This window comes from Sciurus carolinensis, chromosome 16 (assembly GCF_902686445.1).
Source record: "Sciurus carolinensis chromosome 16, mSciCar1.2, whole genome shotgun sequence".
NCBI classification, from domain to species: Eukaryota; Metazoa; Chordata; class Mammalia; order Rodentia; family Sciuridae; genus Sciurus; species Sciurus carolinensis.
Window position 1 is genome coordinate 13,433,264 of NC_062228.1, and position 17,428 is coordinate 13,450,691.

General features: G+C 45.3%; 1 protein-coding gene and 1 non-coding gene across 3 annotated transcripts; one reads left to right on the forward strand and one right to left on the reverse strand.

Annotated features, from left to right (window-relative positions):
* The first annotated feature begins 695 nt into the window (after window positions 1-695).
* On the forward strand, window positions 696-14,729 carry Dhodh (dihydroorotate dehydrogenase (quinone)). Of its 2 annotated transcripts, none has more exons than XM_047528489.1 (9): window positions 696-755; window positions 2,451-2,663; window positions 4,637-4,836; window positions 7,845-7,927; window positions 10,654-10,841; window positions 11,419-11,532; window positions 12,335-12,488; window positions 12,664-12,823; window positions 13,579-14,729. In XM_047528489.1, exons 1-9 carry the CDS (start codon window positions 735-737, stop codon window positions 13,631-13,633), a joined length of 1,188 nt encoding a protein of 395 aa, XP_047384445.1. In that variant the 5' UTR covers window positions 696-734; the 3' UTR covers window positions 13,634-14,729. The 2 variants fall into 2 exon arrangements, with proteins under 2 accessions (XP_047384445.1, XP_047384446.1); XM_047528490.1 differs by having other exon boundaries at window positions 12,335-12,471.
* Window positions 14,730-15,730: 1,001 nt separating this feature from the next.
* On the reverse strand, window positions 15,731-15,804 carry Trnat-cgu (transfer RNA threonine (anticodon CGU)). Its single transcript has one exon. It is a non-coding gene; the product is annotated as a tRNA-Thr (tRNA).
* Window positions 15,805-17,428: the final 1,624 nt, after the last annotated feature.

A 17,428-nucleotide genomic window follows, 5' to 3' on the forward strand; every position in this document is an offset into this window, starting at 1 on the left:
GTCTCAAAAAAATAAGGGCGGGCTGGGGATATAGCTCAGTTGGTAGGGGGCTTGCCTTGCAAACCCATTCAATCCCCAGCACCGCAAAAAAAAAAAAAAAAAAAAAAAAAAAGGGCGGGGACCTAGCCAGTGATAGAGCGCCCTTGAGTAGAGCAAAGCTTACACATTAGTACTTTCATCTTTATATCAACACAATAGTAAAAACTTTACGTCTTTGTGCTGTGCAATGTATTTTGATGACTGAAGACTGTGAAATATAGTATTTTTAGGAAAGGGCCCATGAAAATCATAACGCAACCTTCGGGCTGCGGTTTCCTTTCTTTGGTCCTAAGCACGTGGGAGCCCGAGGGCAGCACGGATCCTCCAGGCGCCGGGGAAGTCCTGAGGGTATGACTGCGACGCTTCCACGGGCCTCGGAGGAGCCCATTCCCCACTTCGGAGACTTCTGGCAGCCTTTTCCTTCCGTTGGAGAAGCGGCTCTTCACAGACCTCCTCGAGGCCTCAGGACGACCTGCCGAGCGCAGCAGTTTCGCTGCCTGCGACCACCTCCGCTCCCCGAGGCGCCTGGGCGCCGTCTGGAGGCTGGGGCGGAAGAGGCGTGGCCTCCGGAAGTGCGCACGCGCGCGGGCGTCCAACCGGGACCTCGGGGCGGAGAGGGGTCTCCGGGTGGGCGGGGTCTTTGCCACTTCTGCCAATGGAGACGAGGCAGAGGCTGGCTTAGTGGCGGAAGGCTCATGGCGTGGAGACAACTGAAAGTGAGTGGAAAATGGGACTTGGGCCGGCGAGGCAGAGGCTAGGTGGGGAGTGGGGCGACCGGACAGTGGGGAGTTGTGCCGGGCGAGGTGTGTGCGGAAGGTGGCCCCCAGAGCTCGGGCTCTTTTGGAACGTTCGTGTGTCTCTGGGGGTACCTGCAGATCCTTGTGCGTGTGCATTTACACGTGCACTTGGGTGTGTGTAGGACACGTGCCAGGTCCGAGCAGATGCTGATTTGATTAAATGCACGTAGGCCAGTTTTCTGTTGAGCCAGCACAGGGGCTTCAGTGAACCTATGACCGCCTAGCATTTTGTGGACGATGCAAGAGGAATGAAATTAGAGTCAAACACGGCTCCCTAACCCTTCTAGATAAAGTTTTGTGGGCTCTGTGTAACGAGTTCTTAGTTGTATCACTAAGGTCTAGTATGCGATAGGTGCTCTCACATTCCTGGGGGTTTATCCTCTCTGCCTCTAAGAGGGCCTTTATGCTTTTCCCTCTCCTTACTACCTCCTGGTTAAGTCATTCATTCTTTGAAGATCAGCTGTAAGTCACTTCCTTAAGAAGTCCTTAAGAAGTGACTTACCTTTGGGATTTTTTTGATCTTTCCATTATCCTATACAGTACCTTTTCCTTCATAGCAATTGGCATAGGTACATATTTGCATGATCATTGAGTTCCCTTGTCTCTTCATGAGACTGCACTTGTCATAGAGCTGGGATCAGGTCTGTTTTGCCCACGTTTGAGCTCAGATTTGATGAATGATTAATGAAGGAAGGAGTGACTTGGCATCTGACGGTGAGAGAAAGGCATTGTGAACCACTTTTGAGGTAGGATAGTTGTCTTCCACCCTCTAAAACCTTCTGAAGCACCCTCTGAAGTCTTTTTATATTGCCCCTTTATGTTATGATTTTCCATTTCAGGATAATAATCGTCCTATTCATAAGCTGAAAACATCAACAGTGTACAAACCACATATGTAAATGTCAGGACACGACTCAGTTAAGAGAGAGGTCTGGTTGGGTATTTAAACTTACTCAAAAATCAAGTTCCACAGATGTGTTGTCTTGTCAAACACCCCAAGCAAAGCACCGTTTTCTGAAATGGTGCCTAATTCTTAGTAATGTTTTGTGCAAAATAGTACAGATGTCCTTCAATTGACAAGGTAATTTTATTCCTGGAAAAGTCAATGCATACGAAAACCATGTGGGAAATAATTTATATGCCTCTTGGCCCAAATAATATGAGGGTTTTTTTGACCACATGAATTTCAGTAGCACATTCAAAAGTCATAGGATATGGTACAATTTGTGTGTCAGCCTCAAGAAAAGAATGTCTAACTTTACTGATTTCTGCATGCTAAGTCTATTAGCATTGCTTTGTCACTGTAACCAGTAAAAATACCCCCATATGTCCTCCAGGGGACAGTACAACTACTCTTGAAAACTCCTGGCCTACCATCCTAAGGCGAGTGTTCAACCAGAGTGTGTAAGCAGAGTGTATATATAACTATAGAGGCCAATGTGTAAGTGGGACTGGAAATGAAGAAGATTGGTGTCCGCAGATGGTGAGGGATGTTGCTTCTTTGACATATCATTTTGTCCTGTTTGCCTAGGGGTAAAGGGATCAGGAAGGATGCTGCAGCCTGGCCTGGTTAGGGGTCCTCTGATGGACTCTCTCTTTTTTTTTTTCTCCCAGAAGCGGGCCCTGGATGCTGTGGTCATCCTGGGGGGTGGAGGACTTCTCTTTGCCTCCTACCTGACAGCCATGGGGGATGAGCATTTCTATGCTGAATACTTGATGCCGACTCTGCAGGGGCTCCTGGACCCAGAGTCAGCTCACAGGCTGGCTGTTCGCTTTATCTCCTTGGGGCTCCTTCCTCGAGCTACATTTCAAGACTCTGACATGCTGGTAGGTACTCTTGGGCCATCCTGTACCTTAGATACAAGGGGGAAGGTTGAAGTCCCCTAATAGTTCTCAGCTGGGACAGGACCTTATAAAAACCAGAGTACCAGCTTAGCAGAGGAAATCTGGAACTCAATCTAAGCATTTTTATTATATATCATAATTACATAATAACAGTGGTCATTGTGCAACTTATATGGGGCTTAATTGTGTAAGGCAGTTCTCCTTTAATCCTCAGAACTACTTCCTGAGGTTGGTCCTACTGTCATTTCCATGTACATGTCTGGAGTCTGAGCTAATGGTAATTGACTTGCCCAAAGCCACACAGTTAGGAAGTGGCACCACCAGGGTTCAAACCTAGAGTTTGAACCTAGAGTTCAAACCCTGGCATCCAGCCCTACCATCCTGCCTTGCTGAGGTCTTGAGTAGCTGAGATTTAGTGGCAGAATTGGGAAGCCTGCCAGTCATTAAACTCTAATGTGACACAGGTGTGTCTGGCCAAGTCCGTGAGGACAGCATGGTAACATCTGCTTCAACTCTTTCAACCACATGAGGGCCCCATGGGGCACTATTATTGTGCTGTTCTGGGGTTACTGCAACAAACAAAACAGAAGGAGGCGTGTTCTCACAGAATCTGTATTCTCGTGTAAGCCTTGGAAGTTTCCTTTTGAGACATTTTTTTCCACCAAATAGGTGACAGCAGAATGATTTGAACATAAAAACCCAAGCAGGAAGCATTCAGAGCTCTTTGGGGAGAGTCATTGTTAGAGAATAAAGGGGCTTCGCTACTTGTCCCCTTGCTACTTTAGGGCCCTTTTCATTTTCCCAGTGTATAATTTTGACCAGCTCTGTCATTTTACCTGATTTCCTGTACTCCAATACTAAAAGGCACTGTAGGATCAGGAAGAACCTTCCTTTCATGAAGCCTTCCTCACTTACTAAACTGCTAGTTTGAAAGTCCTGGACCAGTAATGTGGGAGTAACGAGTGTGATGCAGAGATGGGGCTATTGGAAGGAGGTGATCTCATACCTGGAGTGGTACAGAGCCATGTCCAGTAAGCACAGCCTACAGAGCCAGCATGGCCCATGTGCTATTGCTCAGCACACAGCTGCGTGGTCTACACCTGCAGTAGCTCATGTAGAATGAGTTTCCCGACTCTTGAGAAAGGGTCTCACTATGTTGTCCAGGCTGGTCTCAAACTCATGGACTCAAACAATCCTTTTGCCTCAGTGTCCCGAGTAGCTGGGACTACAGGTGTGCCCTTATATTCAGTTTATGATTCCTCAGTTGACAGGTGGCTACTGCTTCTCTCAGTCAACCTTTCTAGTTTCAGTTCTTCACCTTTCCTTCAGTCCTTGGTTCTCTTTCTCTCACCCTGCCCTTTTTTTTGTGTTGTTGGGTACTGGGGATTTAACCCAGGGGCAATTGCAATTTAATATTGGGTTACATTCCCAGCACTTTTTTATATGGAGACAGGGTCTCCCCACGAGTTGCCCTTTCCTGCTCAGGTTGGCAGACAAGAAGATACGAATTTTTTTTTTTTAATATTTCTAGTTGTAGATGGACACAATACCTTTATTTATTTATATGTGGTGCTGAGGATTGAACCCAGTACCTTACACATGCTAGGCAAGTGCTCCGAGCTACAACCCCAGCCTGAAGATATGAATCTTAACCACGACTGGAAAAGATAGTGTCCTGTTTAACCTGTGGTAGAAATGCTGTGTTCTCCATAGGCTTGATGAAGTAAAGTCTTGTGGTTTTTAAACTCCAGCAGCCTCAGAATCACCTGGAGAGTGCTACTACAGATAGATTTGCTCAGCTTCACTGCCCACTGTCCCTGCTGAAGGCCTAATTCTGTAGTCTGGGATGTTTAATAGGCTCCCCAGGGAATTCTGATATGGGTGTTCCAGGGAACACACTTTGAGAAACTCCACTATAGCCTTGTGTATCTCTGACTTTGTTTTCCTCTTCTCAGGAAGTGAAAGTCCTGGGCCATAAATTCCGAAATCCAGTAGGAATTGCTGCAGGATTTGACAAACATGGGGAAGCTGTGGATGGCTTGTATAAGCTGGGCTTTGGCTTTGTTGAGATAGGAAGTGTGACTCCCAAGCCTCAGGAAGGAAACCCCAAGCCCAGAGTCTTCCGCCTGCCTGAGGACCAAGCTGTCATTAACAGGTGGGTTGCAGCCCCATGTTGGTAGGTGCCTCTGCCCTGCTGGGCTCTCAGAGGTGGAAAGGCTGCCTGAGTGCTTTCTCTTATACATATGGACATTTTTCTGTCATTTGGAATGTTTCAGGAATCCTGCTGAGCATCTAGCATGTGCCAGGCAGAGATCCTCACACTAACCTTGGAAACTAGGTGTTAAATCAATTTAACATGGCTATACACTGAGGCTCAGGGAGCTAATGACTTACTAGGGTCACAGAGATAATAATCAGAAGAGGGCTGGGAATGTGGATCAGTGGTACAACTTCCCTGGGTTCAATCCCCAGTTGAACTTTGTGGTTTGTACTTTTGTCATATTGTTACTCCAGTCCTCTTGTCCAGTGCCTGGTCAATAGAAATATGTGAGCACCACATGTAATTTAAAATATTCTAGTGACCACATTAAAATGGGAAAGAGAAATGAGTGAAGTTAATAACATAATTATGATTTCATTATAAATATTATATTTAAAATATCATTTAAATATGTAATCAATAGAAAAATTATTAATGAGTTATTTACCTTCTTTCACTTGCACCAAGACTTCCAAAGCTAGTGTGCCTTTAAGCAGTACCGCTCACTGGACTAGCCACATTCTAGTGCTGAGGATCCACGGGTAGCTAGTAGCTCTTGTGTTAAGTGGTTTTAACTTCTGTAAACAGTAGTTTTCAGTGTTCAATACATACAGCTGCTTTTAGGAAAAGAAATCCTTCCATATCATCCAAAACCTTTCTCTTTTTTTTTTTTTTGTGAAAAAAAAAATTTTTTTTTTTTTGAACTTCAACAAATCCATAAAGTAAAGAAGTTCCTGCTTTTTGATAACAGAATTTTGGAGAACCCTCTTGGTGGGGATTTTGATAGGCATCTTTGGGCTGTTAACGGTCTTCTGGGAGACTGACCTATCCCAAGTTTATGTGGCTGTGTTTCTTGTTTTATTGTGCTTGTTTCAGGGAAATCCAGCATCAGAGATCAAGCTATTGGTTTTTCTGCTGTAATGCAGGCAGGGATCAGGGATACCTGTTTCTGATTCGGCTGCCACGGGTAACTACAGGTCTCAGGATGATGTTACTTGGCAGAATCCTATAGATATGTGGGATGGATAGGAAGCCTGTGCTCTTGGCACTTGTGTGTTCAACCTCCTTGTTCTACGTGGCACGTACTGGGTGCTCAGTAAAGTTTACTGAAGGAATAGGTGGATTTATTTATAAGTCATCATGTACATGTGCCACTGTATCTGTCATGCTACTCTGGCTGCAAGTAACCAAGTGGCTTAAACAACAGGCATTTATTATCTTCTCATAACAGGTGTAATGGGCAGTTCTGGGTTGATTGAGTGACAGGGTAATGTCAAGACACTGGTCCAATTTTCTGGGGTCTTCCTTTCCTGTTTCTAAGAGAACCGTTCCAGTAGCTGGGTACAGTGGCTCAGGAGGCTCAGGCAAACTTAGGCAGACCCATCTCAAAATAACAGGAGGTCTGGTTAATAGCTCAGTGGTAGAGTACCCCTGGGTTCAATCCCCAGTACTGGAACAAAACAAAATAGCAATTCCAGCTATAAGCCGCGTTGCTCACACAGACACCCAAGAACAGAAAGGGAAAGGGCAGGAGACTTGCTCAGAAGCTCCATTCCACATTGCCTGTGACTGAGTGACCACACCTGGTCCCATGATCATGCTTCAGTGTCAGCAAGGCTGGGAGAGCTTGAGTCATTAGCATTTCTATCCTTTACCTGCGGAGGTAGGTTCCACAAAGGGGGAGGGGGCAGAGGGATAGCTACTAGGTCAGCAACCCACAGTGGGACAGATGATTCAGGGATGAAAAAGAGGGAACAGGGATGGAGCTCAATGGCAAAGCATCTGCCTCACATTTGCAAAGCCCTGGACCAAAGCCCAGTTCCAAAAAAAAAAAAAAAGAGATAAGAAGTCCTTGCCTTCCTGGGCTGTCTAGTGGTGCAGTGATAGGGGAGGACCCTCTCCAGGAGAAAGACAGGCATAAAGTGCCCTGTGAATGCCAAGGGGGTGAGGATTCCCTTGTAATTGGAGGCTTTAGGCAAGGAGAGAGGCAGCATTTGATCCAGGACAGGAAGAAGGAGTGATTTTTTATTTATTTATTTATTTATTTATGGTGCTGGAGATTGAAGCAGGGCCTTGTGTTTGCAAGGCAAGCACTCTACCCACTGAACTATACCCCCAGCCCAGAGGAGTGATTTTTTTTTTTTTTTTGGGTGCTGGGGATCGAACCCAGGGCCTTGTGCTTATAAGGCAAGCACTCTACTGACTGAACTATCTCCCCAGCCCCAGAAAGAGTGATTTTTAACAGGCAGAAAGGATGGGGAAGTGGAGTGGTAGAAGCAGTGTTTGGAAGTGGAAACAGGAAGTGGAAGCAGGAGGTGGAGAGCCTATACTTATCAGTCAGTAGTGAGGGCTTAGCCCAATAGGAATGGAGGGAGGGTCCGGGCAGGTTCCAGAGCTAGCTGACTGAGCAGCTTGTTCACACATTTTAATCTTTCCCTTTGTGTGAATGTGTGCGTGTGTGTGTGTGTGTGCTTTGTGATACTAGGGATTTAACCCAGGGCACTCAACCTCTCAGCTACATTCCCCAGCCCTGTTTCTTTTCTGCTCTTTTTTTTTTTTTTTTTTTTTTTTTGTTGAGACAGGGTCTCACTCAGTTGCTTAGTGTCCTGCTAAATTGCTGAGACTGACTTTGAACTTGCCATCCCCCTGCCTCAACCTCTAGTTGCTTGGATTATAGGCATGCACCACTGCACCTGTTTCCTTTGTGAATCAAAGTGTTGTGGCATATTCTGTAGGAGTGCCAGGGGAGTTTAGACCTTGGAATTTTAAGAACTGATTCTGATTTTTTTTTCTCTTTTGTTTTATAAAGTCAGTATTTAGTATATGGTGGAAGTGCCTGTGGTGCTTTTTCCAAATTCTTGAGTTCTAACCTGTACCCTCCCCTACTGGCCTGCATGCTACAGGTATGGATTTAACAGCCACGGGCTCTCAGTGGTGGAACGCAGGTTGCGGGCCAGACAGCAGAAGCAGACCAAGCTCACAGAAGGTAAAGTGGAGGTGCATGGGAGGGCTGTCTTCACCTATTAGAAGAAGAAATGTTGGGAATATTCCTAGGGAAGTGAACACAACTGAGCAATAGGAAAAAACACTGAGGAACTCAGGCTCCTCTCCATTTTCCTGGGCACGGCCTCCAAGATTCTAGCTCAGTCTCATAGTTTGATTTAGCAGAGCCTCACTGATTCTGCCGTGCATGTGACCTTTGCTGTGTCATTGAGGGGAGCTTGGAAGTGAGCCAGGCGGAGCGCCCCCTGTACCCACCAGGGCAGCCAGGATGAGAGCAGGACTAAGTGCTCTCTTCCCCTGTCTTGCCTGTTATCCTTTTATCCATGTATAAAAATATAAATTTTAGAAGAGTTAGTGGGTATAGAGCAGCCTGAAGAAGGAAAAGTAGAGTTACTCCTGCTCCTCCCACCTAGGGACCGCTGATGTGAGCATTTGGGAAATGTTCTTCAAGACCGATTTCAGAAACAACACGTGCTTCTGAAGGCCACCTCCTAGATGCTGCTGCTCGTTCCCTGTGGCTCTCTGCTTTGCTCTCTCTAAGGGTGGGGGCACTTAGGGGTCTTAGCCTTGTGTTGTGTCATCCTAACCATGGCTCCCCTGACACCCTCTGGGATAGTGTGGGTCTTCAGGCGAGGAGGAAGAATCTTCCTCTTTAGGTCCTTCTGGAACTTCCTTCAGGTCATCTTGGTCTCATTAGATGTCCTGGTAGCACATGAGGAAACATGCATTCATTTCAGGAAGTGTGACAGAAAGTACTAAACCATTTGGCAATTTGACCTTGTGGGAGCAGGAAGTGACCATGTTTAGACAGAACCAGACCTAGTTTTGGCAGAACCAGGCCCCGCCACACAACAGGCCTGCCCATTTGGGGAACTTTGAAGGTAGTAATCTGACTTTCATGGTTGTAATCTGACATCTCCTGCCCCTTGCCTGCCTTTTCTTCATTTACACCCACAGTGCTCTGTGTGCCAGCTTTATCCCCTGCTCTTCCTTGCCCACCCTGTCGCCCTGGCTGTGCTTGCATTCCCTGGAGTGAAGCAGAATCAGAATCCTGTAGCCACGCTCTGGCGTCTGTGTCTGCCAGCAGCTAGGAGCCTTGAAGGCAGCTTCTTGTTAGCACCATGCCAAGGACATGCTTTGACAATAGTAATGGGCTCTTTGGGGAAAGGGCAGTTCCCAACTGCAGAATCTTGTCACATTGGGCAGATGACTACTAATGAAAGTTCCAGTCACTCCACAAAAGCCATAGTTTCAAGCCAGTTTACCTGTGTGGAAAAGTATTAAAGCTTACAAATGATCTTGGCATGGTGGGTGCTAGATGTGGGAGGCTTAGAGACCTGCTTACATAACTTTAGTCTATTTGGGTTCAGTCCTCTCCCCCAACCCACTTGGAAAGTTAGCTACATAAATCTTCTATATTTTCAAGCTATGATAGATATGTGTGATTGGGTGTGAGAAGGTAGGTAGTAGTACTGGGTGTTGTCCTTTGATCCTCCCTGGTTGGACATGTTGTGAACTAACTCGGTGTTTTAGATATTTTCCCAGGAATCAGATGAAGCAGCAGCCTGTACCATTGCTGTACCCTTGACTTGCAGATGGGATAGTATCTTGGGAGAAGCCAAGTGTAGACAACACTTTTCCTTTCACACACAGCATGATTCTGAAAATGTTTTCTGGAGGCCCAAAATGCAAGTCAACTGATAGTGCTGTTGATTTTTAATTATGGTAGCTGTGCAACTGATGTGCAAATTGAGATATTTTTAAGAGTGAAAGTGAGGACAGGCATGAATAATTAAGCCCAGGACACAGGGGGTAATCAGGGCTCTCCTGCTGGGAGCACTGAAATATATGGTTGCCATAATCATAAGGGAGAGTCCCTTTCCTCAGAGAACTGAGATTATAAACTATAAATAATTATGCTTCTATGTTTTAGGCATGATAATTGAAAATATTTTTTAGTATTTTATACGTTTTCTTTAATTTTGTTTTTACTTCACCATAGCATAGCCAATCACTTGACCCAAGACCCACAAGCATCTCTTGGTTAAAGCTGCCTCTCTGGGGCTGGGGAGATACCTCAGCTGGTAGAGTGCTTGCCTTGCAAGCACAAGGCCCTGCGTTGGATCCCCAGTACCGTGCCAAAAAAAAAAAAAAAAAAAAAAAGCTGCCTCTCTGTCATGCTCACTGATACATGCCTGCGCTCTGTTTTATTAAATTTATAAAGTCTCTCTTTTTTTTTTGGTGCTGGGGATTGCACACAGGTTCATGCATTGTAAGCATGTGCTCTACCACTGAACTACACCCCCAGCCCAATTTTTTTAGCACTAGTATTTGCACTCCTAATTTTTGTATTTTCCATTTAAAATTTTTTTTTTTTTTTTTTTTTGCGGTGCTGGGGATTGAACCCACAGCCTTGTGCTTGCGAGGCAAGCACTCTACCAACTGAGCTATCTCCCCAGCCCTTAAATTTTTAAAATAAAAAGGTGAGGATACAGTGAAACATCCTTGTAGTTGCTGAACCTTCTCTGTACAAAGATGTGTGCTCTTTTGGGGTCAGCATGTAGCAGCACCCTGTAGCAGCATTTGTCACCTGGTGTAGGAAAGTTCAGGTTTGAAAGCTGTTCACAGGCTCTGGGAGTTCAGGATGGTCTCAGAATATTGCACGGGAGATGGTGTATGGGGACGGAACTTGACCAGTGATATTTACAGATGGGCTGCCACTGGGAATAAACTTGGGGAAGAATAAAATGTCGGTGGATGCTGCTGCAGACTATGCAGAGGGGGTTCAGGTCCTGGGCCCTTTGGCTGACTACCTGGTAGTGAACGTGTCCAGTCCCAACACAGCTGGGCTGCGGAATCTTCAGGGAAAGGCTGAGCTGCGCTGCCTGCTGACCAAGGTGGGCCATTGCACCTTCGAGTCCCGTTCCACTAGCCTGTCCTCACTCCTGTCCATTGTCTTGGGCAAAACTTTAGCATCCCGTTGAGAGCTGTCCTTCACACATGGGCCAGTTGGGAGCCCTTGCTACACCTTAAAGCATCCTCTGATTCCCTGACACAACACTGATTATATGTAATAGTAATGAATTGTTGAGTTGTCTGTCCCTGCTCTTAAACCATATGGTTCATGAAAGCAGGAACATGTCTCTCTGGTTTACCATTTTATCCCTAGCACAGTGTATGAGTTGACTTTCGATCACACGGTACTTGTGACAATATTTTCTTGTTTTTTTTTTTGAATGAAAGTCAAAACCCTTAAGATATTAGCTGATGCCCATGGGATCTCTTGATTCAAAAGAATTGAACCAGATCCATCTTGGTGGGGACACTTCAGGAAACTCGGTTTTCTGAAGAGGCGAAATTGCTCATGCTTTAGTTTGAAGCTTGTTGAAGACCCTGACTTGCAACCACAGGTCACGTTGCAACTCTGGGCAGTGGTCTGGACTGTGGTTCCATCTCTGGCCTGTGCTTCCCTAGGTGCTGCAGGAGAGAGATGCCTTGAAGGGAATGCAGAAGCCAGCAGTACTGGTGAAGATCGCTCCCGACCTCACAGCTCAGGACAAGGAGGACATTGCTAGTGTGGCGAGAGAGGTTCGAGTTGGGCCAGGCCTGGGGGTGCCTCTCATTGTTAGAAGCCTTTGGTCCACTGTGATAGCCCAGAATGGCACAATTTGTGATACTGGAGGCTTGTTGGGTATCTGTCATCATGTAACTCATCCTGTGGTAAAAAGGGAATGTTCAAATAATTGTTTGAATGTGTTTTTTTAAAAAAAAATTTTTAGATGTTGATAGATCTTTATTTTATTCATTTATTTATGTGTGGTGCTGAGAATCAAAACCAGTGCTTCACACATCCTAGGCAAGCACTCTACCACTGAGCTGCAACCCCAGCCCCTGAACATGTCTTTTTCTCAACCTCTTCCTTCCTCTTTGCTTGTCTTCATCCAGCAAGGGCCTTAAGGCTTGTGCGTGCACATCTGGCCAGTCTCAGTTGGGACTGGAGTATTGTTTGCCTCATTCTCTCCATTGGGTCTGAACACCAGCCTCTATGGTGTAAGGGTGCAGTGGAAACAGACTGAGTCCAGCAATCCTGGAAATCCTGGTTCCACCACCCACTACCCAGGGCATCAGGCAACACACTGTAAGCAGGTTGTTCTGAGGATTAACCCTGTTCTAGTGGAATGCTGTAGGTGGTCAGATGTGATGACTGCTGTGTCACACTGAGGCTCATTCTGATACTTGTTCACAACAGAAGTGGAGTGAGGCTCATATAGCTCTTGCTTCCAGGGCTGTGGGTGTGGGCCCTCGCTGGTGGCTGCCTCAAACCTCTAGAGAAGCTTCTCTGAGTTCCTCAGAGCATGACTCTAGACTCTTTGTCTGTCTTGCATTGCAGTTGAGCATTGATGGGTTGATTGTCACGAACACCACAGTGAGTCGCCCTGCTGGCCTCCGGGGAGCTCTGCGTTCTGAGACAGGAGGGCTGAGTGGGAAGCCCCTCCGTGATTTATCAACTCAGACCATCCGGGAGATGTATGCGCTCACCCAAGGCAAGGCTTCTGCTGTCTGTCTGCTGCTGTGTGTGTGCCTCAGGCCCTGGGTGTGACTGCAATCACTGTGCCATCATCTGCTGTGTTTGCTGGGTGGGGACTGTGGGGCCGAAACCAGATTGAGGTCCTGGCTCTCACATCCTTCTTCATAGTGTTGCCATGTGCTTCTCTGCAGGCAGAATTCCCATAATTGGGGTCGGTGGTGTCAGCAGTGGGCAGGATGCACTGGAGAAGATCCAGGCTGGTGCCTCCCTGATTCAGCTATACACGGCCCTCACCTACCAGGGACCACCAGTGGTGGGCAGAGTCAAACGGGAGCTGGAGGCCCTCTTGAAGTGAGTGAGACCATGTGTGGCTGGAAATGAGAAGTCACTCAGAAGTTAATTCAAAATGACCCAAACCACAGGGGCATTATTGCCAGGTGCTGTGGTGCATGCCTGTAAATCCCGTCAGCTCAGGAAGCTGAGGCAGAAGGATTGCGAATTCAAAGCCAGCTTCAGCAACTTAGTGAGTCCCCAAGCAACTCAGTGAAACCTTGTCTAAATGAAATATAAAAAAGGGCTGGGGATGTGGCTCAGTGGTTAAGTGCCCCAGGTTCAATCCCTGGTACCAAAAAAAAAAAAAAAAAAAAAAAAAAAAAATTAAAGGGGTATTATTCATCTATATATTGTTCACAGAAAAAGGATTTGAGGGATACACTGAACACAGGGAAAATGACTTAGTTACTCCTTTGACAAAGGACAAACAGTGCCAGGGGAATTCAGGAATAAGTCTAAGGCAGGGCTGGCCAATTCAAGGGGCAGGGGCCTGAGGAATTCTGGCAGAATTAAGCAGTTAATTTACATTGGCTCAATGTCAGGGGGCTGTTGGTACTTGAAGTTGGTAGTTGATTTCCTTTCTGCTCTGAAGGCCTGGGTGGAGATATCTTTAGGTCCCTGGTTCTAAAGGCAGTGAAGAGAGCATGAGACATACCTGGGATGGGATGGTGTGTTCTGGAGAGAGATGTGTGCATGGGTGAATGTGGGCTTCCTACAAGAGCAGGGCTCGGCTTTCACATGTGCTGAAATTGCTTTGTTTTCTCACTTTCCAGAGAACGGGGTTTTAGCAGAGTCACAGATGCCATTGGAGCAGATCATCGGAGGTGAGGATGTTGGACAGAAGCCTGTGACTGGATCATGTGAAGGACTCTAAAGCCATATCCCCAAACCACAGCTTAGCAGGACTGTAACAGCCAATCATGGGGAGGTCACCAGAGTCAATGAAGGCTTTTTTCAATTGCTTGCTCAAACCATAAACTTATAGTTATGATTCTTTCTGGATCCAAATCCCAGGATCCTTCAATTTGTAAGGCCATTGACTATTTTGGGGAAAATCATGGAAAAGATAAAACCTGGATTTGAACATACCCTCTTTCTGCAGGACCAGGGCTTTGTCCAGTGCTACAGGTCTTTCTAGGCCACGCTTCCTGGATCTGCTGTGGGCTTCCCAGGATGTGACTTTAATTTTACCTGTTTTTATTTATCTTAGAAATTTTAACTTTATTTTGAAATTACTTCAAACATAGACAAAAGTTGCAAGAATGGGGCTGGGTTGTGGCTCAGTGGTAGCACTTGCCTAGCATGTGTGAGGCACTGGGCTCAATCCTCAGCACCACATAGAAAAATAAATAAGGTTATTATGTCCAACTCCAATTAAAAACATCTTAAAAATTTAAAAAGTTGCAAGAATGGTGTAGTGATGCTGGGTGCTGTGTCTGTAATAATCCCAGAGGCTCAGGAGGCCAAGGAAAGACCCTAAGCAACTTTAGCAAGACCCTGTCTCAAAATAAAAAACATAAATAGAAAAAGCTGGGGATATAGTTCAATGGTAAAAGCACCCCTGGGTTCAATCCCAAGTACCCAGGAGAGTGGATTAGGTCTCACCCTACTGACCTCACTTAAATTTGATTCTCTCTTTCTTTTTTCTTTAATATTTTTAATTGCCGATGGACACAATATCTTTATTTTTAATTTATTTTTTTATGTGGTGCTGAAAATCAAACCCAATACCTTGTACTTGCTAGGCAAGCACTCTACCACTGAGCCACAACCCCAACCCACTTGATTATCTCTTTAAAGACTCTGTCTCCAGGGCTGGGGATATAGCTCAGTTGGTAGAGTGTTTGCCTCACAAGCACAAGGCCCTGGGTTCAAATTCCCAGCACCACAAAAAAAAAAAAAAAAGACTCTGTCTCCAAATAAGGTCACATCTTGAGATACTGGGGGTTAATTTCAACATATCCACTTTGAGGGGACCCCAGTGCAATCCATAAGAGGAAATGTACTAGCCGTTCCCTATTTTAATAGTGTCTATGACTTGGGTGTGTGATGACATTAGACAAGAGACTAAAGTAGTCTAGTTGTCAGTTTTAGAAATCTTACAACATAAAAACTACATAAAGCCTTTTTTTTTTTTTTTTTGGTACTGGGGATTGAACCCAGGGGTACTTAACCACTGAGCTACATCCTCAGTGCTTTTTTGTATTTTATTTAGACACAGGATCTCACCGAGTTGCTTAGGGCCTCACTAAGTTGCTGAGGTGGGCCTTGAACTTGCGATTCTCCTGCCTCAGTCTCCCAAACCGCTGAGATTACAGGTGTGCCACCATGTCTGGCTTACTTGAAGTCTTAATTTCTACTTTTACAGTGGTAACTTGATATAATGCCTAATTAAAAAAACACTTAAAATCCAAAATGTGCCAAGTAGTGCACAGTTTGATCACTAAGTCATTAATTAAGCAAACCTCACAGAACACCTTCTTGTCAGCCAAAGCCACAAAAACTGCCCAACACATTAAACTGATAGATGTTTTAGTTGTAACTTAATGTCCATGTTTTCAGTACCAAAAAGTGAATGGTGGGGCTGGGGTTGTGGCTTAGTAGTAGAGTGCTTGCCTCGCATTTATGAAGCACTGGGTTCGATCCTCAGCACCACATAAAAATAAGTAAATAAAAATAAAGTTATTTAAAAAAAAAGTGAATGGTGGAGTGAAGTTGAGAACCATTATTGAACTCTGGCTTTCCTACACAGCCCACAGAGAATCTCCTGCTCCTATTACCTGAGCATGGCTTTTTGTTTAAGTTATTTTGTTTGTTTTTACAGTACTGGGGATTGAACCCAGGGCCCCATGCATGTTAGGGAGGTGTTCTACCACTGAGCTACATTCCCATTTCTACAACTTTTTTTTTTTTTTTTTTTTTTTTTTGAGGTGCTGGGCATTGAACCCAGGGCCTTGTGCTTACGAGGCAAGCACTCTACCAACTGAGCTATACCCCCAGCCCCCCATTTCTACAACTTTTATTTTAAATTTAAGTTCTTGGCAGCTCTGTGGTGAGACATGGAACTTCAGTGGAGATAACAGGTCATGTTGCTGAACCTTGGGCTCAGCCAGTGCCTCCCCCTGCCACTCACTCACTCTGCTAAGAAGCCAATAGCCAGTCTCCCACTGACCTATTCAAACATCTTTCCATGGTTTTTATTTTATGAAACTATAAAGAAATTTAAATAATACAGAAGTATATGAGCCCCTAAACAAAAGTCCTACTTCCCCCCAAACAATTCCACTTTCCAGAACTGACAGGTAGCTTTAAAAAAAAACTAAAAAAAAAAAAAAATTTGTAGATGGACATGATGCCTTTATTTTGTGCACTTATTTTTATGTAGTGCTGAGACTCTACCACTGAGCCACAACCCCAGCCCCGACAGGTAACTTTTGACGATTGACTATTGTCTAGATTTTTTCTAGACATTTTTCTTTGTATTTATTGGCATCAGATCTGCCATTTTGCCAGTATTCTGGCTGCCCCCACACCATTTTACAACCCAGATTGTTAGCCCCCGAACTTCCTGGTCAGTCATTGGTCCAGATTGTTAGCCTGCGAACTTCCTAGTCAGTCATTGGTCCGTTGTTAATAGCCTGTAAAATTCCACTACTTAGGAATGGCTCCACTGCCATTCTCTCATATCCCCCCCCCCTGTGGGCGGACACTCTGTCTACTTAATAAAATCTTTTGTGTGAGTTCCTGTGTCTGGAGTGGTTTCTGGGTGCTTTCAGTATCTACACATACACATGTATCCAAAGTTCTCTACCTTTTGTCTCTGTACACATATGTAGAAAAGTTCATGCAACTTTAGAGAATCATATGAGAGTAATAAATTGCTGATCTGATGTTGTATTGGCTTGAATATTTTAATGTGGACTTCCTGCAAATGAGGGCATTCTGTGTAACCATAGTGCGACCATCAGAGCTGCATTACATCCATCTAATCTTGAGGCATTTTAAGACATGACTTTCTGGCGTGTCTATGGGATGGTTTCCGGATGAGGCTGGCATTAACACTGATGGGCTCAGTGTAGTAGGTCACCCTCCCCTATGTGGGTGGGCCTCATCCATTCCTGAAGGCCTGAATATAGCAGAGGCCAAGGAAGGAGGAATTTGGCCCCTATTTGCCCCTTGCCTGTCACAACTTGAGGGGGAGCATCTCAACTCAGTTGCCTGCCCCATGGCTGGATTTACATTATCCACTCCCCTCGTTCTCAGGCCTTTGAGTCTGAACTGAATACCATCTGCTTTCCCAGCTCTCCAATTTGCAGACAGCAGATGAGACTTCTCAGCCTCTACTCAAAGAAGTTCCTGGATATATAAGATTACCCTCACTGTATGACAGGGCCACATCCCAACAAACCCATTGTAGTTCAAACTGCAAGTCAAAATGCATTTAATATACCAAATTTACCTGGAACATGCTTAGAACACTTATATTAGCCTACAGGTGGGCAAAGTCATCTGTCCTAGTCTATCATTAAGTGTAGAATATCTCATGTACACATGAGGAACTTTCCCAGACACAAGAAGACTGAGACAGGACAATTGAATGCAACCTGTGATTCTGAACTGGGT